Here is a 23,214-nt window from a genome sequence, read left to right as displayed (position 1 = left end):
TATTAACAAGGCGTTGCGATTCAGCTGGCAGTGGCTCGCAATCATAGAGAGAATATCCGTTTTGAGAAGGATGATCAACAAGCCAATAACGTTAACGATGAAAAGAATTATATTTACAACCCATGTATTCCTCACTTGAGTGAGAGATACAAAATGAATATTAATACATGGGAAGTGAAAGGACTTCTTTTTGGCGCTAGGGGAACTTCATTAAGTTAACCAAAACCATTCTCCTTTCTCTTAAATTTTCTAATGAGGACATTAACAAAATTTGTCGAATGGTATTGAGAGATTCATTATCCATTTTTCACAATCACTTGTATAATAGTGTTTAATTTATTTTTACTTCATTTCATTACTCTTCAATGTATTTTTATGTCTTGTTTCTCTGAAATCAAATTGTAATTTATTTTTAAATTTATCATTGTTCCGTATTCTGTCCGCAATCATATTGTATTTTTAATTTAACCTCTGCTTTGTATTCTGGATCCTAGCGGTCAGCCGTAGATTTCGGCCAGGGGCCTGTTTCTCAAAACTCACAGACTAGTAATACTAGTCTATACAGTAGTAATATTAGTTTATTTTACAAGTCTGTGTTTCTAGAAACTACATGGGTAAAGTAGTAGTTACCAGTTCACAGACTAGTAATATTGATCGATTTCACCAGTTCAAAAGTGATTCTGTTTCTCAAAATGCTAATCTAGTTGATTATACTAGTGTTTAACAGGAATATTCCTACAAGGCTCTAAAGACTGGTGGTTTCAATATTATCAGTTACCAGTGGCAATCTTTCTCAGATAATCAAAACAAAATATTGTAGTTATTTTTTTAATATATGTGGTTTAGTGATTTCGATTGAAGTAGTAAAGAAGTTGTCGTGAGAAGAGCTAAAACTATATCGAGAAAGAACAATTATTATTCCTTTACGGGAGCATTGCTTAAATATAATGAACGGTTTAAATAATGTGCTGAAAAGCTTGGAGAGTTGTTAAATATAGTGGGACCTGCCATAACAAGACAAACAAATAGAAGTCATGCATTATCAGCAAAGTTTCAAATACAAATACAAATCGGGATGTTGACTATTTTCCAATGCCATCTGGGTTTTCTGCCCTAGACCAGCAACACATGCAGATTTTTTTCCTAATAATCTAATACCAATTCATCAACTGCAGTAATTTTTGCTGGCTTTCCTCCTCCACTGCCAGTTCTTCTGACATTGTCAACTTTAGCCTACAAATTAAATACAAAACGACACTAATTTATGAATAGATCAAACCTAAAACTGAAAAAAAAAAAAAAAAAAATAGCGATTTTTTTCAAGTCATAAGTGGCATCCATGTCGCCAGTAGACTCACTTGCTACATAATGTGTTCATATTATGATACTGTGAACTTGAATTGGTACTCGTCAAAGTTGCTTTCTTAATGTTGGGCCAGTAAGCGTCCCTAACGTATGCATAATCTTTGTTCTGAGGTATCAGTTCCATAGCCTCACTTATTACAAATTTTTTTGTCCAGTCGTTTACTTTATCATTTTTGTTATTATGCTTGAAAAAGCACCGAATGATATATCCTTTGAGTCATTAATCATATTGAGTATAGTTAATTTGCTTTCAATTGATGGAATTTCAAGAGAAGAGAGAAGTAAGAACCAAAACACAAACAACTTAACCTCCTAACCTCAAATAACAATACCTACCAATGGGTATAAACAAATGAACTCAATCAGCTGACTAGTTAAAGAGATCATGTGACTAGTGACAAATTGTCACAAGTTACTAGACTGGTAAAATAGTTTGAGAAACAGAATCTACTAGAGCTGGTGAAATATACTCTGGTAACTAGTAACTGGTGAACTACTAGACTAGTATTTTTGAGAAACAGGCCCCAGATGTCCCAAATTGTGGAATTTGTGTGTAGAGAGAGAATCGAAATGATTGCCGTCCAAATCTTGCATTTAAAATATCGGCATCCTAATCAATTCAAATGAACAAAAAAGAATATGTAAATTAATGTTATATAAATACATATATAAATTTAAAAAAAATTACATTCTGCGACAAGATGTGGTAGCTATCAAAACGATAAAAATTTATTGAATATAAATATAGGCCTACATTGAATTTATAAAGATGAATAGAAATGGTGATTGATGATGTTCAATGAAGATTTTAAAATGGTTGATGCAATTGGTATTGACCATCAATGGGTATACTTAAACACTGTAAAAAGTTATTACGACAATTTAAGAGATTTATTTACGTCCGGGTTAGTTATGATATTACATGATCGTATCATGTGTTAATACAACCAGCAAAATGGCGGACGACGACTAGCTTTTCGTAATAGTTCTATTCAGCGCTTTACCCACGCTCTACGACCACTTTTCAATGCCACAAATTATTATATCACTAATACAATTTACTTTATATACACCGACGTCAACTCTTAAAATTGAGGCCATTTCCGGAAGAAGGGCACATAAGACAATATGGTGATTCGACTAATCCTAGTTTATAAGATTTTGTTTTAATTTATTTCAATGAACACTTTATTCTTGCATACAAGAATGAATTAAATATATGTAGAATATCATTATGAACCCATTTTCACAATACAAAGCATTTTATCAATATATTTCATTTTAAAATATTATTTGATATAAGCCATTATGTGCCCTTTTTCCAGAAATCAGTCTAACATCAGTTTTAGGCTGTTTGAAGCTATAGTTACAGTGTTGTTTGAAATATTTGAAGTTACGTAACTCATTTGGAGCTTTTCACCTGTATCCTCTAAGAATTTCTTCGAGAAAAGATCGTACAGTATTCTGACACTTAGATTCGGATCTTCGAAATACCTCAAAGAAGATTTGTGTCAGCAGTAATGGCTTTCTTGGCTGGGAATTGTGCTTAGGAATTGTATTTTGTGAATGTTTGCCTCTTCCCTCCACAGATGAATCAGTGGCCAGTGTTTTATCTTGAATAACTCTGAGTCTTTTAACTGATACCTGATATAGCTTTAATATCAAAGCACGACAAACTTTAAATTTAGTGCCATCTGTTTGGAGAAAATATTCCCAAATATTTTCCCTGAGCTTCTTTGGATTTAATGTTGCCTTCCGAGTGTGTGTATTTGACTTCTTCAACATATATTGGCTTAAAAATGAATCCTGTATTCCTTACCTTGATCACTACGGAACGTTCCAAAAAGCTCTTCTTGCTTACTGATAGGGACTTTCACATAGCACTGCTCTTGACAACACGATGATACTGCTGAAAATGTTGTTTTTTATGTCAATTCCGTTGCTTGAAATAGATCCTACCGCTCTGCCGTTTTCTCTTCTTTTCTTTCTCTTGTTATTAGAATTATCGTAAGATAGTCTTTTTTTTTTGCCCATTAGTATGGTAGGGAAAGAACGGCTATTGCACTAACAACACCAGCCTGAACCTACTGTACACTTGATGTATTAGCAATGAATCTGAACTTTACACTCGCAAAGAAAATGCTCTCCCGACCTCTAGCGTTGAGATAATGAAATAAAATTTTGGTGGAATAATCTACCTAATATAGCGGTTACGTTTAAACAATTTCCCGAAAAAGGGCTTATAGGACTATAGGCCCATCTTCCGGACATGGCCTCAATTATAAACAATGAAATGTGCACCAGCACTGGAGGCCATGCGCCCCATTTTTTAACCAGGAATGGGTAAACCTGAGACATAAACACGTGATGTTTCGTCTATTAGCGCATTTCGATAGTATATTTTTGCAAATGCACTCTCCTCAGCACCTTGTACAAATAGGGAAAAATTAGAGTATAAAAAAACGCGAGGTTTTTAACTGATCGATTTCATATGGAATGCCCGTATGTAAAGCAATAGATTTTAGTATTTAAGTGTGAACTTCGGTTTTTTCACCTCTTCTGCGAGATGCAAATTGCAGTTACATCTATCTCTTCAAGTAGGTTACTCGGGTGTCTTGGGTAACTCTTCTGTTTCTATGTCTAGGAAGTAATTGTGTATAATTTCTTCTATATGTACTGAATATTTTCGCTGTTTTCAGATTTCTAATTTTTCTCACATAGTTTCTCTAAGCGTTCCCTGAGGGAAATCTAACTACTTTTTAATATTGTACAAGAGCCAGCTTGCTTATCGCGGAATGCAGAAGTGGGTCACCAGTCATGATTTCAAAGGCCGGTAATTATTCTCATGGCCTGGTATTTGCAAAAGGATGTTCTACAAACTGTCTGTAACAGAATTTTGATATTAGTCCCTATGTTAGTAATATAAACAATTTAAATTTAATAACTAACCTGCATTGGGTATAGTTTTTTCAAATTTGGGCCCCCTCCAAATAATTTTTTTTTTCAAAATATTTTATTAGGTTGAATTGCCACAGGTATGAGCTCTCTACATAAAAAAAATTAATATTTTACACCAAATAGGAAAAAAGTTAAAAAAAATACCATCCTCTCTCCTTAAAATGAATCGTCAATTTAATTTTTCTTCTTGCATATTGACCCCTGATGTTCTTTTATTTTTGTAATTTTTACAAATAAACTTCAGTGCATTTTCCCTCCGAATAGTCCTTACTTCAGATGTCATATATGCATGGACATTCCTCGTAAAGCTTGAACAGAGAAACAGCTGATTAAAAGTTGTCTGCTGCTGCTTTTCCGAACCATGTTCGGGTCCTGTCGCGTGAATTCGGCTGGCCCACCTACGGAAATGCCGCACACAAATAGAAACAGCTGCTACTCAGCAGATGTCGAAAAGGAAGGAAAGAAATCTGTACTGCGCATGTGCCCGCGCTATAAATCAAACGACAATGAGCAAGTGTAAACAGGGACTGTCTTTTTTTTTTTTTTTTCAGCAATTTAAAAATGTCTCATACCCAGTCCCTTCTCTCAATCTTCTACATGATCAACTAATTCTTCAACCATTATGAATATTCAAAATATTTATGGCCAGTTTGTCCAAGTAATGTTTAATTTTACTTAACGAATGTTAAATTAACAGTCTCTTTATTTTTAACCCTCTGTTAATGTATTGTCCATTTGTTCAACACAATTTTGTTTAAGATAACCAACACTTAACTATAACGTCTGTTAGCACTATTTTAACTACTCAACAGCAGTTGGTAATGATTCTACAGAAGTAAGACAATTTTTGATAGGCTAAAATTAATCTTTAAATTCTATATTATAGAGTGAGTCATGAAACTTGCATAAAATGACAAGCTGTTGTAGTAGGCCACGCTCCATAAACAAACAGGTTGTAGGTTATTTTACGACGCTTTATCAACATCTTAGGTTATTTAGCGTCTGAATGAGATGAAGATGATAATGCCAGTGAAATGAGTCCGGGGTCCAACACCGAAAGTTACCCAGCATTTGCTCATATTGGGTAAAGGGAAAACCAGGTAACTTGCCCCGACCGGGAATCGAACCCGGGCCACCTGGTTTCGCGGCCAGACGCGCTAACCGTTACACCACAGGTGTGGACTAAACAAACAGCTTACAAATGAAAGTTGTATGTGACGTGCTGAATAATAATTACAAAGTAAGGTTATATTCCCTCATTGCTATTACGGATACGAAATACGAAAGAAATAAAATAACACTGATGTATTTAAACAGTCCAAAGTATTTTTTAAATGTTATAGTACCAGTCATATGCTAAACATTCCCTACAGATAGACACAAAATATTAATTTCGCAACTTCTGTTCGAACAGCTGTGAGGACATCGGCCATATTTAACTAACTGTTAAACGAGCTAACTACCCGAAATCCTACATTTAAAATTAACAAACTGTTAACAATCTGTTAAACCAAACTGGTGTTGAAAACATACAATTATATTAATTAACAAACTGTTTAGAGTTTAACAATCGTTAAATTTTCTAACAATACTTGGAAAAACCGGCCATTAGTCTAATGTCTTATATAACTCCAACCATGAAGCAGCAATTAACAATCACATTAATTAACAATCACATTAAACTCAATGGCATAACAATCACATGCCATTGTTCTGTGTCAAATTAGTCTTTCCTTGTGGAAGTAATTGATGTTAATAAATAATACTAGATATAATATGTTGTAATGTATTATTTATTTATTTAATGGCGCTCGTCCAGTAAACAGTACGTGTCCAGTCAGCTACAAGCTGAAGCATTTGCACATTTGGCAATGCTGAACAGAGACAAAATAGAGCAAGATGCTGGAAATCAGTATTGACAATTTGACAAGCTAGTGCTTTGGTTTCGTTGTCAGTGTACCTTTCGATAATAATTTCTAGAAAGATAAGTCCATATGATCCACATTCAAAGGACTGATGTATGTAATTAATTATGGAATCCGAAATGATATTCTATTTGAGTTTCGGGATAATGCATAAGTACTTTTATACAAAGACTTTGCCACTTGTATTAGTTAAAAGGATACATGCTTTTATTGACGATACAAGAGTAAATAAATCAATACATACCTAAAAATAAACAATGCAGTAATACAAAACGAAATACTTTCGAGGTACTCTGAAGTCATTCCCATGAATTAAGCAATAAAATGAATAAGTAGCAAACTGGAAATGTTTTGGCGTGTTTCACGTGTAACGTGCAAGTTGTAGGATACCATTTACATATTAATAATTCATAAGATTATCTGTCTTGCTTTTCTATAAGTATTTCAGGTGCTTAAGAAGCCATTTTGGTTTGAGCCCGCCCAGTCATTATTGTCCATTATTATTTGTCAATTTTTTTCAAATAAATATGACTCCTGAAAGGAAGTTAAACATACAACATATAGGTGGGTCACCTTGATCCATGCTTTAAAAGAACAAAAAATTAAATAATAGTGCATTATGCAACGAGCCTCTAATGGTAGTAATTAAGACGCGAGTATGTTTATGAAACGAGCGCAAGCGAGTTTCATAATTTTCATACGAACGTCTTAATTACCATTATACGCAAGTTTCATACGACTTTTTATCCTCGACCATATTTCTAACTTGAAATTATTCAGAAGTATTCATGTTATTCTTATCTGAGGAGCGGAAGTGACCTTGTGCAATATCTCGTAAATTGTGAGATGTGAGCAGGCGCGAAAGTATTGATTTTTTTCCGAGAAACAAATGTCTCGCGCTAGTTGTCTTTCGACTGCATATCCGAGAATAATCGATACTTGCGCTTTCATATTGCTACAATGGTATTTTCTGATTGGTGGAACACCTGAACATTAATTAGGTCCATTAAAGGGCTGCTACCAGGTGTATAATTACTACATTTCGGCATGGTCGAGCATAAATATTTTTATGCTCATTATTATTTAAATTAAACCTTTTGCCAATTGAACTGAACGAAGAAAAATTGTTTAAGGGCAAACGACTATTTCTATTTCTATTTCAAACAATTGAATTTGTGAACAAGTATTAATTTAAATTTATCTCTTATGTATTCTATATTGATCCACATTCAACACACATGTAAGCACTATGCCCTAAACAAATGTACTCTGTGAGAAAGTCTTTCAAAACAATCGCATTTCTATGGCCTTTCGCCTCAGTGCATGCGTGCACATATGTTTATGCTTTTATAATAACTTAATCTGTTTACTATGCAATGTATATTTTTGTTTTAGCATAACTGAAGAATTGTATGTGCTGTAAGTTGAATAGTATACTGTGTAGGTCAACTGATGATTTGCTTACTTACTTACTTACTGGCTTTTAAGGAACCCGTAGATTCATTGCTGCCCTCACATAAGCCCGTCCATATGAATTTCTGGATTCGCCCATACGTGCTACATGCCCTGCCCATCTCAAACGTCTGGATTTTAAGTTCCTAATTACGTCAGGTGAAGAATACAATGCGTGCAGTTCTGTGTTATGTAACTTCCTCCATTCTCCTGTAAGTTCATCCCGCTTAGCCTCAAATATTTTCCTAAGCACCTTATTCTCAAACACCCTTAGCCTATGTTTTTCTCTCAGAGTGAGAGTCCAAGTTTCACAACCATATAGATGAACCAGTAATATAACTGTTTTATAAATTCTAACTTTCAGATTTTTGGACAGCAGACTGAATGATAAGAGCTTCTCAACCGAATAATAACACGCATTTCCCATATTTATTCTGTGTTTAAATTTCCTCCCGAGTGTCATTTAGATTTGTTACTGTCGCTCCAAGATATTTGAATTTTACCACCTCTTCGAAGGAAAAATCTACAATTTTAATAGTTCCATTTCGTACAATATTCTGGTCACGAGACATAATCATATACTTAGTCTTTTCGGGATTTACTTCCAACCCTATCGCTCTACTTGCTTCATCAAGAATTTCCGCGTTTTCCCTAATTGTTTGTGGATTTTCTCCTAACATATTCACGTCATCCACATAGACAAGAAGCTGATGTAACCCGTTCAATTCCAAACCCTGCCTGTTATCCTGAACTCTCCTAATGGCATATTCTAGAGCGAAGTTAAAAAGTAAAGGTGATAGTGCATCTCCCTGCTTTAGCCCGCAGTGAATTGGAAAAGCATCAGATAGAAAATGGCCTATACGGACTCTGCTGGAAGTTTAACTAAGACACATTTTAATTAATCGAACTAGTTTCTTGGGAATACCAAATTCAATAAGAATATTATATAAAACTTCTCTCTTAACCGAGTCATACGCTTTTTTGAAATCTATGAATAACTGACGCACTGTACCCTTATACTCCCATTTTTTCTCCAATATCTGTCGAATACAAAAAATCTGATCAATAGTCGATCTATTACGTCTAAAACCAACTGATGGTCCCCAATAATTTCATCTACATATGGATGAATTGCTTAAGTTTATAAATTGAATTAATCTACTTCATATGAATTGTATAATTTTCTATAACTTAACGAAAATAAGTTTGTAAATTGAACTAATTTGATTGTATAGTTTGGCTGATGAATTGCATATGCTGTAAATTGTGTAGTAGTCTGTATAGCTGAACTGATGAATTGTTTATGATTAAAAATTGAATTAATCTACTTAATATTAATTCCACAAATTTGTATAGCTTAATAAAAGTATGCTTGTAAATTGAATTAATCTGCTTACTTTGTATTGTACATGTTTGTATAGTTTTAGCCGATGAATTGTATATGATTTAAATTGAATAGTAATCTGTATAGCTCTATTCATAATTTTTTTGCGTTTGTAATTTCATGTAGTTTGCATGAGTTGTATTATCAATTTCTGTATATCACTACTGACTGAATTGTATATGCCTTAATAGTACATTATGCAACGAGCCCATAATGGTAGTAATTAAGACGCACGTATGATTGTTTATGAAACGAGCGCAAGCGAGTTTCATAATTTTCATACGAGCGTCTTAATTACCATTATAGGAAGTTTCATACGAGTTTTTATGCTCGACCATATTTCTAACTTGAAATTATTCAAAATTAGGTCATGTTATGGTTATGTGCGAACTGACCTGAATTGTGACATGTGCGCAGACGCGAAAGTATTGATTTTTTCTGAGGCCGAATTTCATTGACCTTGGCACAGAATAAGATGAACATTGCTCTGATATAACCTGAAAATTGATTTAGGATTGGAAAACGAGATGACAAATTGAATTTACTTGAATATTATTTACAATTAACTCTAATTATTGTAGTAACAGAACATAACCTTCTGCGGCAGTATTGAATTTCCAGCCTCCGTGACTTTTCGCTAATTCTCTTTCGATTGCATATCCGAGAATAATCGATACTTACGGTTTTATAACGGTACAAAGCTGACTTGTCATTGGCTGAGGTTTTATAACGGTACCAAGCTGACTTGTCATTGGCTGAACACCTGTACTTTAATGAGTAGGTGTACTTTAATGACATGCATTAAAGGACTGCTACCAGGTGTATAATTACTACATTTCGGCATGGTCGAGCATAAAGTTAATTAACTTACTTGTTTTGTATTACACATATAGCTCAACTGATGAATGATCGTTTGCGTGCACATATGCTTGATCCTATCGAATCCGACAAACACACCCCTAACCCACACCTAGCATTTCAATGCCCTTCCGCCTGTTATGTATTCATGCAGGTCTCTTTAAATTACCGGCGTCTAAGAAACTTTCCACAAACTTCACATTTGAATAGCATTTCGCCGGTGTACATGCAAGGATGTGATTAGACAATGCTGAGAAGCACAATCTAACACTTCACATTTGAATGCCCTAGACAGTGTGTACGCGAGCATGTTTTTCTAAACTTGACGATTCTAGGAAGCTCTTTCCACACACCTCACATCTGAAAGGCCTTAACGCAATGTGTGTTCGTACATGCCTACTCAAATTCCCGGACGTTAAGAAACACTTTCCACACACCTCGCATTTGAATGGCCTTTCGCCTGTGTGTAAAAGCAAATGTGTGTTTAAATGTCCGGATTTTGAGAAACCATTTCCACACACCTCGCATTTGAATGGCCTTACCCCAATGTGTATTCGTGCATGCCTACTTAAATTCTCGGATGTATTGAAACACTTTCCACATACCTCGCATTTGAAAGGCCTCTCTCCTGTGTGTATAAGTACATGTCTGTTTAACTGTCCGGAATCTGGGAATCCCTTTCCACACACCTCACATTTGAATGGCCTAACCCCAGTGTGTATTCGTCCATGCCTACTTAAACTCTCGGATGTTATGAAACACTTTCCACAAATCACGCATTTGAATGGCCTTTGCACTGTGTGTACAAGTGCATGTGTACTTAAATGTCCGGAATCTGGGAAACCCTTTCCACACACCTCGCATTTGAATGGCCTTACCCTAGTGTGTATTCGTAAATGTCTACTTAAATTCTCGGATGTTATGAAACACTTTTCACACACCTCGCATTTGAATGGCTTTTCTCCAGTGTGTATACGTAAATGTCTGTTTAAATGTCCGGACACTGAGAAACATTTTCCACACTGCTCGCATTTGAATGGCTTTTCAACTGTATGAATGCGTAAATGTCGCGTTAAATGTTGTAACTGTGAGAAACCCTTTCCACATAGATCGCATCTCAAATGTCTTTCCACTCTGTGAATGCGCTGATGTTTCTTTAATTCTGACAATCGAGAGAAACACTTTCCACACAACCCGCACTTGAATGGAAATTTTATTGTCTCTGTTTCAAAATGAAGTTTTAGAGATTCCGGTGTTGCGAAAACCTCGTTGCATATATTACACTCCACGGAATTACTGCTTACATCGCTAAGGTTTGCACAGTTTGGTGTGTTGCTACCACACTGTATCAAATTGTCTTCTTCGAGATCAATGCCGGCACATTTTGTCACGCTATTCCCAACATCATGAACAATGCTGAAATGAATATAAAAATATATATGTCAGCGCAAGATATAGGAAATAAAAAAGATCATAATTATTTTCCAATGGATCTTTGGTTGTAACTGTTCCAAAAAGTAATAGCACTTTTTTCAATATTACGTCCCAAAATAACTGTGTATCTCATGAAGTACAAAGTACTCGCTAATACAAAATACCAGTTTCAATTTGGAACTACATTATTACAACACCTGTTTCACAGATAAGAACATCTTTGGCATTATTGGAAGCAGAAGTGAGATTTCTGTCGTCACAATTAAAGAATTGTTCGAAACTTAAGAAATATATAAATCCGGCAACGCTGATATAACCTCTGCAGTTGCGAGCGTCGTTGAATAAAACTTAACATTAACATTAACATTAATTGTCAATATTCCAGATATTATTCTGTAGTCCAAATTAATAAATCCATAATATTCTCACAGCTAGCAGTGCATGTAACTGCGGAATCTCGGCCAAATAAGTCACTCAACTGAGTGCGCTCCTAGTAAAATGGCAGTTGACATTGGACATATACGTCAACATATATGCTTAACTTAGAGTCAGGCCACAAAGGGAAACATTGAAGGAGGAGGGTTCGATCAGGTGCTGTGGATTGAATTCGGCGTAGCTCAGTGGTCAGAGCGCTTGGTAGGCAGAATCAAGGACACGGGTTCGGTTCCCGGCGCCAGAGCAAATTTTTCTCCTCAAATATTAATTGCTAAATATTACTGATATTATTCTGTAGGACTAATTAATAAATCCATAATAGAAAATATTTAGGTTTAGGTATATATACAAACGTTTTTCATATTTTAGTTTCATTACAAATTCTTGAAATTAAATAAAATTCTGTTCAAACATAACTGCATTGTAACCTTACTGGGACAGCAGAATATATATTTTTTATTTACAAAAATACAAAAGCTGTGTATTTTCTTATTTAATCTGATTGTTAATATTCTACATGGCGGTATTACGAATTTTAGGACAGTCGAAATTATTCTTGGGTTTTATTTACAAATTTTTTTTATAAATCATACCCCATTGTGAAATTGATCTGGATGGAAGAGAAAGAATAGTTCAAGTTTTATTTATCAACAGTAATCTCACTAGACGTTTTGATTTATCTAGAGAAAATCAAAACTCGAGTGGGATTTAACTGACTATTACACGATTAGAGGAAAGTATATAAAGATTAGAAGTAACGAAGTACTCCAATACAATAAAATATTAATTGACTTACGAAAATACAACTGTCTTCAAATGTATTATTGTACCATCTCAACATTACAAATATTACGCTAGATGCATGCTAGATGGCAGTAGTGAGCAATGCCTTCTCGTCGAGAAGTTCTCGATCTATTATACACGATGGCAATGTTACTAGTCAAGAAGGCTTTGTTGATTGTTTCATTTTTATTAAAATGCAACATTCCACTTCAATTATCCGAATCCCAGTAATCAACGTCACTTGACAGATGATTTTCAATAAATCTTAATATTAAACAATCTCTGATACGTGACTATCCATAATATCATATAGCAGAAGCTATAACATAACCTAACTAATATACACAAGTGTTAGAAAAGTTTCAATTAACGACGATGACATAAAAAATAAACATGAATAATTTTAAAAGGAATAATTATTGAATGTACAATTTTCAAATTTGAATGTGGTTGGTGGTTCAATTGATGTTATATTGGACGTGTACGTAATAGAAGTGGAACTTGTTGATTTAGGCCTACATGGGGTATTCAACTTATTCAGGATTTCCGAATGGTGCTCTTCATTTATTTGTAAATCGGATTTCAGAAGATGCATAGGTATGATCAGTGATTTTTATTAATTCTTGTTCTTGAATGCCAATGCGAGTCATATTTGAAACTGCTGTGCATCGACTGGAGTGGTTTGTAAGTTTATATATATATATATATATATATATATATATATATATATTTTTTTTTGACGTCCAGACCAGCGCAGTTTCAAATGTTGGCAAACAAAGAAACAAATGCTAGGGACGCAATAAAATGAAACAAATGCTAGGGACGCGATAAAATTGTGCGATAAGCAGCCATGATTGGTTGAAATACGTCCTTTCGTACCGTTTTATTGGTCAAAAGTAGTATGACGTAGTAAGAGTGTAATAGTCATTGGAAACCATTTCGATTTCGTGACCAATTCACAAATAATTAAAAATTTAAATTAAATTTCCAGTTTCGAACAGAACTGATCTACGAATTCAGTCATTTCATATCGGTTTTAGAGACATGTTCAAAATATTATTGTGCACCTGTGTAGATATATACGGTACAGTTATTCGGAACTATTATTGGGAACCTAATATTAGTGCATTGTTTGTGATTTCAATATCAAGATACAGTATATTGAGGCGTTAATAAGAATAACCACACAAAATAGATAAAAACAGTACCACACATTATAAAATATATTTCCTTGTACCTTCATTACACGAAATTCTGAAAGCAATGAAAAATCAAAAGCAACACAATGTGCTTACCTGTGAGTCAACTCTTCATTCCCTTCCGAAGTTGATCCCGCTATCTGTGCCTGTTCAACTCTGTCCACATCCAACAAATCTTCCTGAAAGAGTGAGTAAATAATGAAGCGAGCTTTTACTTACTGACCACATCTGTCATTGGTTTCCTATGTCACACACCTCACTATTCAAACCTAGTGAATCCAATCTAACTTTTCGATAAGGTTGTAATGGCTATTACATAAAATCCAATTGGTTCCTTCGAACTGCATTCAGTTATGGCTATCATACATCCTTCCTTACATTCAGGCAATTTGCTTATATTGTGACACCTACGAATCAAGTTTCAACTTCGAAAATATGTACAGGTCACATATAAATGCCTTCAAATAACGTAACCGGAATTTGCTAGAATATCTGAAGTAAATAAACACCAAACATGTCATATTCGTACATTGAAACATTAATATATTTCGCTTTTCAAAGTTTTATTACCTCAAAATGCAGAGACTTTAACAATAGTCTTCTTCTAACACCATATGGAAGAAAATAAAGGTTTTTCCATCACATTGCAAATTAAGTTTTAATAAAGATTGTTGCTGTGGATTCAGAAGATTCATAACCCAGAATGAATTGAGGTATAGAAGCTGGAATTTGTCATCATGATGCAAGTTTATAAAAGAAATGAAGAAACCGGTTTCGTGACGGACAATGAAGGTTATGGCGATAGAAATGAGTACAAAGCTGTGTAAATGTCGAGTTTATAACTGAGTCCAGAACATAAATAATCTAAATATGAAACATGCACTCTCAAACAAGTTGTGACATTATTATTATTATTATTATTATTATTATTATTATTATTATTATTATTATTATTAGCAGTTTAAATTATATTATTATTTTTCATTATTATTTTACTATAAACTTAGTTCTTAAAAAGTTAGAAGGACTCCAAATGTTTTGTGAGTTTTGTAAAAGTCTTTACATCTGTTTGAACCGATTTTTATTTTAATTTAGTAGGTTATTTTACGACTCTTTATCAACAGCTTAGGTTATTTAGCGTCTGAATGAGATGAAGGTGATAATGCCGGCGAAATGAGTCCGGGATCCAACACCGAAATTAACCCAGCTTTTGCTCATATTGGGCTCAGGTAAAAACCTCAACCAGGTAACTTGCCCCGATCGGGAATCGAACCCGGGCCACCTGGTTCCGCGGTTAGATGCACTAACTGTCACGGCACAGATGTGGACGTTCGAACCGATCGTTTACTGTCTACCATAAGTAAGTAACAGCAAATTATCAAATTTCGTAAACTTAACTTGAAATCTGTTTCTAAGCACAACTTTCTTCCTGTATTCGAGATAATTCTCTATTTCCTACCAGAAATACAGGGTGTTAAAAAAAGTATCCAATATTTTAGGAAGTGATAGCATGCGTCAAAACAAGAAAATAATGTCTAATAAACATGGGTCCTACGACACATACTTTCTGAGATCTGAACGTGTTATTAAATTTACTAGGAAATACAGAACCATCCCTAAGCTATATAATATTAACTGAATGGCTATCACAGTCATTGCTAGACCAATAAGAACAAAAATAAATAGATAAATAAATGTTTGTAAGTTAATATGACATCCTGTGGCCACCGAGATCTCCGGATTTGACAACGCCGGACAACATTTGCTATAGAGGTAAATAATCTCCCAAAATTCCTCTACATTTTAGGTATAATAAGTTGTCGTTAGCACAATTCGTTTTGAAACAATTAATGAAAGAAATGTGTCAGTTCTATATAAATCACTCTGTATATAGTTTTGCGAATTATTATCACATGACATCAAGCCTAAACGTGAGAGCTTTCTAAGTTTAGGAAATATTGGAAAAAGAGAAAACCGTTAGCATTATTCCAGATTTTTAACGGTTCTGTTATATTATGTAAAATGCACTGCCGGTATATCTGTATATTGACAGAGAACCACTTACATCTACTTCAGTTTTCACCATAGGAAAGCTGATAGGAACTGGAGTGTCTTCAACCTTTATCTCTGATTTGATATCATAGCTGTGGTCCACGCATTCTGTCTTCATGGTCATCGCTTCCAGATGCGATAAATTCCATTCCTACAGAACAAAAAGATATCAACAATAACTTATTTCATTTACGATGAAAGAGTAATGGAACGGAGAAAAATTCTCTCCGGCGCCGGGACTTGAACCCGGGTTTTCAGCTCTACGTGCTGATGCTTTATCCACTAAGCCACACCGGATACAACTCCGACGCCGGTTAGAATCGTCTCAGATTAAGCTCCAACTCTTGGGTTCCCTCTAGTGGCCGCCCTCTGCACTACGTCATAGATGTCTATGAACGCAGGACCGAAGTCCACACATGTGCTGAGGTGCACTCGATATGAGTGACTAGTTGGCCGGGATCCGACGGAATAAGCGCCGTCTTAAATCACAAAGTGATTTACGCATATCATATATATTTTTTTAATGTACCGAAGTACATATGATATTTCCATGCAGATATTCTGCGTCATCATCCGTTCCATTACTCTTTCATCGTATGATGACGCAGAATATCTGCATGGAAATATCATATGTACTTCGGTACATTAAAATAATATATATATTATTACATTTAACTATTTCAAAGCTGACTACATGGATACTACGCGTCAATCTGGTTCTGTGTGAAGATCACTCGCTAACTCCCTGAACTCAGGCGACAAAATAGAGAAGAAAATTTGACTCAGAAGAGGAAGTATGGCACACAGCAAATGCCCGATTATAGAACAGGTGTTATTTCTGGAAATAATAGCCTATACATACTACAATATGTGTAATAGAAGCTGATTTTATTCTACACCATACGTGAAAATATCTTTTTCAATATATTTTATTACTCAGGAAAATACCAAAGTGGATTAATGAAAGGAATTAAAACAACCTAACACAGACAACATCCAACCTCACGGCTGTTCAACATACAACGAGCTATCACCTTCACTTTTATAAAATAGACTACATGACAATTTTGTGATGTAACTAAAATTTAACACTCTAAACTTATTCTCCCTTTAACAGTCACCATTACAAAATCCTTACTGGTTGAGTAGATAAAAAAATTTAAAATTTAAATTATGGTTTATTTAACGACGCTCGCATCTGCCGAGGTTATATCAGCGTCACCAGTGCTGGAATTTTGTCTCACAGGAATTCTTTTACACGCCAGTAAATCTACTGATATGAGCCTGTATAATTGAAGCACACTTAAGGGGAGAGGATGGTATTTTTTGGTGAAAAATGAGTAAATTAAAAAAAAAAATCTTTAAAATACTCTGTGATATGCATAGCATTATATTTTGTTTGTATTTGTGCCCTTATCGGATGTTGAGGCGCCATTGTTAAACTTCCTGCGTTATGGATTTTTAAATAACTCGCCCACTTTTATTGTTGTTTCCGGTAAATTGAATTAAAAAAAATCTTTAAAACACTCTTTGATATGTGTGGAATGCATTGCATAACATTATTTCGTGGGTGCCCTTATCGGTTGTTGAGACGCCATTTTTAAACTTCCTGCGCTATAGATTTTTAAATCACTCGCCGCCCTTTTATCGGTTTACGGTAAATTCATTTTTTTGCTAAACTGCATGACAAAAATGGATACAATTTCTGAACTATTAAAGATACAGGCATGAAATTTAGAACACATTCTTTAGACTATTAGGAAACTTTTCTCTGTAACAGAAATTTGTTAATTGATTTCATTTTAAAACTACGTCCGTTTGTTTGCAAGAAAGGAATTCAGGAAAGTTTTATTAAATTTTAATTGTTTATTGTACAAACGTAGGGACTAATATCAAAATTCTGTTACAGACAGTTTGTAGAACATGCTTTTGCAAGTACATTGCAAAAAACTGGATGAATCTACCTTTAAAAATGGTGTAAAATATATATATCGGTTTTAGTAAAGGAAAATCTTGCATTGGGTATATATTTTTTTCAATTCTGAGCCCCCAAATAATTTATTTTTCAAAATTTTTAATTTTGGTTGAGTTGTTACAGCTATGAGCTCTCTACATACAAAAAATTAATATTTTACACCAAATATGAAAAAAGTTAAAAAAAAAAATACCATCCTCTCCCCTTAAATGCCATTGACCCGGGCCGGGATCGAACCCACTATCTCGGACACAGAAGACCAGGGCTATACCAACTGCGCCGCCAAGGCCGACTAGAGTGAATCAATGGGATAATATTTTCTGTATTACAAATATTTACAAAACAAAAAGAGTATATAATAAATAAAGCAGTTATAGTGAAAGAGATTCTTTAGCAAACTCGAGTATTCATAAATCCATATCTGTATTGTGAGACAAATACAATTAATGAACATACATCGAAAGTCTTCTGTTTACCTCTGATGAAGCCTTATTCTCTTCCACTTTGTATTTGTCATCAAGTGGTAGTGAGCCAAAAGGATCATCCTCAGCCTCCATCTTGATCACATCCATCACAACTGAAATAAGAGGTTATGTAACTGACAAATGATTACGGTAAATGAACAGTTGAGAAACACTTACTGCAAGTTACAACGAATAAATTCGAATCGCACTTCCTCGCATACATTTTCACACACGAGTTGTTCTATAAAATTATTAATGTAACTCGTAGATTTCAGCTGTAGTCTCACTACGAAACGGAAAACATTTATGCTCATATAGACATTACAAAAATATCCAACTTTTCTTGAAAGTAAAAATAATTAAGTATGTATGGCATATGTTACAGGTATCCAATCGCGCAACCAATGGTTTCAACGTTCAGTGGCAAGGAATCGGTAATTATATTCTGGTATTACGTAATACAACTAGATGTAAACAATTATAGGGAAAAGGAGGTAGGCCTAGTAAAAACTATAGCTGCTATATTTATAGAACCTATCATGGGGTCAGTAGCGCATGCGTATTTGTATATTAATATGCGCATTTCATCTTATTAGAGCAATTATGGAGTTTTTAAATAAGGGCTCTTGATTTTAGGGTAGTTTTATAAGGTGAACACAGAGTTTTGCCATTTACTTTTCGGAAATGTTTTATTTGGACGGCAGTGGCAATATGGGACGTGCTCCGGTCTCACATTTTGCATATATGAAGGTTAGGTTTAGGTTAGGTTAGGTTTTTATTGACCAAATCCGCGCATTCCAATGATGTGTTGTGCCAATTGTGTGGATATTTTGAAAGCAGATATGGAGACCCCATATTCGCCACCTCACGTCTAATTGGTAAGTTGTATAGCGTATTATATTCCCAGGTAATTATGAATTTTGGTGTGCGTTTTTTTTTTTTCAAACATTCATTTTCGCCGTATAGAAATATTTTCAATTGTCGGAAAACAACTATAATAAGGTATTTTCAGGTTAGATTAGGTTGTAGATCATTTCCGACAAATGAAAAGGGTAAACGAGCGTTGAACGACTTCCGCCGATTTTGGAATAGACACCGACGCTCTTAGGTTAGGTTAGTTTAGGCTTTTATTATCCCATCAAGATGAAGGTGAAAGCGATTGAGTGTGATTTTTTTGTTTTCTATGTTGGCAGTTCAAGTGCGTCGGTATCTATTCCAAAATCGGCGGAAGTCGCTCAACGCTCGTTTCACCAATGAAAATATTTATATCGTTCTTACGATGGTAAAATATGGTAAAAATGGAATTGTCCAAAAGTAATCAAACTCCATAATTATTGGTATAAACATAGATCACAGTAAATATCACACATGTAGGCCAACTCTGTCATCAGGAATGATGATATTTATCCATTTGTATTGTAGTGTTCAGTTCTTGTGACATTGTTGCTTCTATTTGAAGAAAACATTTTGAATAGTGTGCAGTAATCCGATACTTAGGCCCGTAACACACTTGCAGAGTTTTCTCCAGCGAGAAATGTGTTGAGAGAAAGAGGCGAAGAGCCTTCCTCCACACACTTGGCGAGTTCTCGCTATCACAGATCACACCTCGCTATGATCATCTATGCACTGCCTTCATGCAGAAAGCAGTTTTCTGATTATAGTAATGACTCGTTGGGAGAAATATTATAGGTTATGTATTTACGTATATTGTCGTACTTAAATATATAACCTGTAAGTATATTGTCGTACTTTACAAATTACGTACGAACGCTATGTTGAATCTGAGTATTCAGATGATGAGGAAATGGAGTTACATGAACATATTTTGTTAATGAAAAGGAAAAGTACGCCTAAAATTAAAGCCAGAAATATCTGAAAATCACATTGTATCTTACGAAAATAAGGGCGAGTTTTGGACACTGGTTTCGATTTGAATGATGATACGTTTAGGCGTTATTTCAGGTTCAATGGACCACAGTTTTTTGCCATTCATGATATGATAAAGGATCCTTTGCTATGTTGTGATTAAAATTATGTAAACTGTTATGACATATAGATACATTATTTGAAATGTTTAATTAATACTATTAAATCTCATCAAAATAAAATATAGCCCTATTTATTTTCAGATAATCTCCAGATTTCTTCTTTAAGTTTCGTGTTTTTATAGTTTTCATCCCGTGTATCATATAAATAGGCCTACGGGTGACATCGTACAAGTTCGATAAGTTTCTGACTGCAATTATCAGCCATCTTTCCTCATTTTCAAATAAAAACAATAGAATTAATCGCCACCTGTGATATCTTTTTCTGCATTCAATCGTCATAAAGAGTATAAATGTCAAACATCTTTGATAAATATGTCAAGAAAATTCGCTGAGCTACCGATTCCAGGGAGAAACTCGCGCGAGGTTTTTGCCTCGAGCGAGAATCTCTTCCAGTGTGTGGACGTCCATTTGAATCCACGTTATCAATTTTTTAATTTTCTCGTAACACATTTCTCGCTGGCGAAAACTCTGCAAGTGTGTTACGGGCTTTCAACACCCCCACACATGAATTGAGATCCAAAATAGTGAATCAGTCAGTACCCATTGTCATACGTTTAATTATAACATGTACAGGTGCTTCTTTAGTATATCTTAAATGTAAAAAATTGCAACCTACCTTTTGAACGAAGTAAGAATTTTGCAAACGACGTGCTTACTGGGCTATTAATCAGAAATGTATTGCCAAGACAACGGCCTAACGCGAGGATCAAAAGGGCAGTGAAAGAGAGGGCTATGACATTGAGGCCCTGGAATATCTATTCCCGTTAGAGTGTAAAGGCACACACAATATGCTAGTCATGAGAACATTTTTAAAATTTAATTAAAAAAATATATATCATATATTTGAAACTGTAAGCAATGTGTGATGTAAGTGACGTGTATGTTTTACTGTTATAAACGTCAAATAGTTTTTTTTGGAACAAAACTGAACGTTTCCCTCACATTTGCAAAGAAAACCGACCATTTCCAAAAGATTTCTGTCTATAAAATGCACAGAAAATGACTAAAATCATGATTATTAACACCATTAGAACAACGCACGCAATATGCAAGAGACATCAAATTATAGTTCACTTTGGGATAAAGCGAAGGCTCCATACTGTTTTTCTACTTCCTGAAAAAATTCTATTTCGAAAATAACCTCGACAGTTGAACAAAGTTATTAAAATATAAGATAAGCCTTTCTTGCACGTGACTGATATCGGGTTTTAATGCAATACCTCCGCTATTATAGCAGGCGGTGAAATGAAGACGCGGAAATGTCGAAAGAATGACATATTACACACTACTGCTATTGATTCAACTATTCTGCAAACATGACGTTCAAATGTACTGCTACATTGTTGATATAGTTCTAAAAAAATCGGACGTATCATATTTTACAACCCATTTTATTCACTTTTCATGTATTTTCGTTTAAAAGCGAACATCGTCCAAAGCCAAATTGTTCCTTCGGTTTACAAATTTCGTAATGGATGACGGGAGGGCGACAAATGACTGCCTCTTAGCGTGATTTCTTTCAATTCTCTGTCAATATGAAAAGGGATGCTTTTACCCCGTTTTTTGTGAGCTGATGGTACACGCGTTTCACGATTCCCTCCAGCATCACCAACAATGAAACAACGCAAACCTGTTCCGTAAACTGGGGTTACTTTGAACACAGAGGAAACTCTGAACAAGTTTTCAGAAAATGATATTTAGGTTTCTAGATGCTACACTTTTTCGGTGGAGGTAAATTTGGTATGAGAATGATTATTATGATAATTTACCTCCATCTATAACAGGGCTGGGCACATCACGTGATTCTGAGAAATGAGCGCTGTGTGCTTTAAAGAGCCGGTCTTGCGAGCGCTGTGACGTAAAATACTGTACGTCATTCAGTGTCGGTGCAGTGGTGACTCTGCAGTATGATGGCGAACTTTGAAGACGGAGCTTCAGCTCATACACTAAAGCGTCCCGCTACTCCCAATGCGTTTAATGTATCATGGGAGAAAGAGTTCTTTTGGTAGAGATCAGTGGATTAGCAAAGTGTTTACTAGGGCTGCATAAAAAGTAATGGCAACAGTTCGATATTTGACATGGTTTTATTCACAGGGGTACAACATTTACGTACCGTCTTCAGTATAGTCGCCCCCTTACTTATCACCCTTTTTCCAAATGTTTGGAAGGCATCGTACACCATCAGTGCGTCCATCTTCATTGATGTTCCGTATTGACCGCCCTACAGCACGGGTAAGTTCATCTCTGGTATTGTACCGGGTCCCTCGCAGTGGTTCTTTGACTTTGGTGAAAAGTTCGTAATCGCATGGGCTCATATCGGGTGAGTACGGTGGATGTTCCAGAATCTTCCATTGCCAGCGGCAGCAGCGGTGTGACTCCTTGCATTATCATGAAGAATGATGGGATTCTGTACCACCAAGTGTCATCGTTTTCTCCTGAGGGCAGGACGAAGGTGGTGCTGCAGGAACCTGCAGTAGTAGTCCGCGTTTGCCGTCTGCCTTGGAGGTACAGCGTGGTGCAGTATTACCCCATCAATGTCATACGCCACAATGAACATCACCTTCACAGCACTTTGTGTAGGGCGCACTTTCTTCGGACGAAAAGAATCTGGATGCTTCCATTCATTTGACTGACGTTTCAAATTTGGCTGGTTCGTATGAGCAAAGCCCAGGTTTCGTACATAGCGACGATTCGTCCAAGAAAGTCGTCATCTTTCCTTTGGTACCGGTCCAACAAGGCCTGTGCGACTGCACAGCGGTGCCATTGTTAAACCTCGAAAGTTTCATGGGGTATCCAACGCCCTGTAATTTTGCGGTAACCCAGAATATTTTGCAGAATGTGGAGCACAGTTTTGTGACATACTCCGACTTCCGCTGCTAACT

At 35.3% G+C, this 23,214-nt stretch overlaps 1 protein-coding gene across 1 annotated transcript; it reads right to left on the bottom strand.

The window, feature by feature from the left end:
• Positions 1-6,107: 6,107 nt before the first annotated feature.
• Positions 6,108-21,020, bottom strand: LOC138691956 (zinc finger protein 726-like). The gene is made up of 5 exons (XM_069814631.1): positions 20,949-21,020; positions 18,297-18,397; positions 15,859-15,996; positions 13,890-13,972; positions 6,108-11,358 (listed from the first exon to the last, which is right to left on the bottom strand). Exons 2-5 carry the CDS (start codon positions 18,390-18,392, stop codon positions 10,230-10,232), a joined length of 1,446 nt encoding a protein of 481 aa, XP_069670732.1. The 5' UTR covers positions 18,393-18,397; positions 20,949-21,020; the 3' UTR covers positions 6,108-10,229.
• Between the last annotated feature and the right edge of the window lie 2,194 nt (positions 21,021-23,214).

This window comes from Periplaneta americana, chromosome 16, assembly GCF_040183065.1.
Source record: "Periplaneta americana isolate PAMFEO1 chromosome 16, P.americana_PAMFEO1_priV1, whole genome shotgun sequence".
NCBI classification, from domain to species: Eukaryota; Metazoa; Arthropoda; class Insecta; order Blattodea; family Blattidae; genus Periplaneta; species Periplaneta americana.
This window is presented reverse-complemented; position numbering and strand designations above follow the sequence as displayed.

What these genes read in the sequence shown, in the direction of transcription:
- LOC138691956 (XM_069814631.1), bottom strand. Translation starts at nt 18,392, where the DNA reads ATGGATGTGATCAAGATGGAGGCTGAGGATGATCCTTTTGGCTCACTA. An exon ending in TGGTGAAAACTGAAGTAGAT is followed by an intron (nt 13,973 to 15,858) that starts GTAAGTGGTTCT and finishes TCACTCTTTCAG; the next exon opens with GAAGATTTGTTGGATGTGGA. An exon ending in AATGAAGAGTTGACTCACAG is followed by an intron (nt 11,359 to 13,889) that starts GTAAGCACATTG and finishes TATTCATTTCAG; the next exon opens with CATTGTTCATGATGTTGGGA.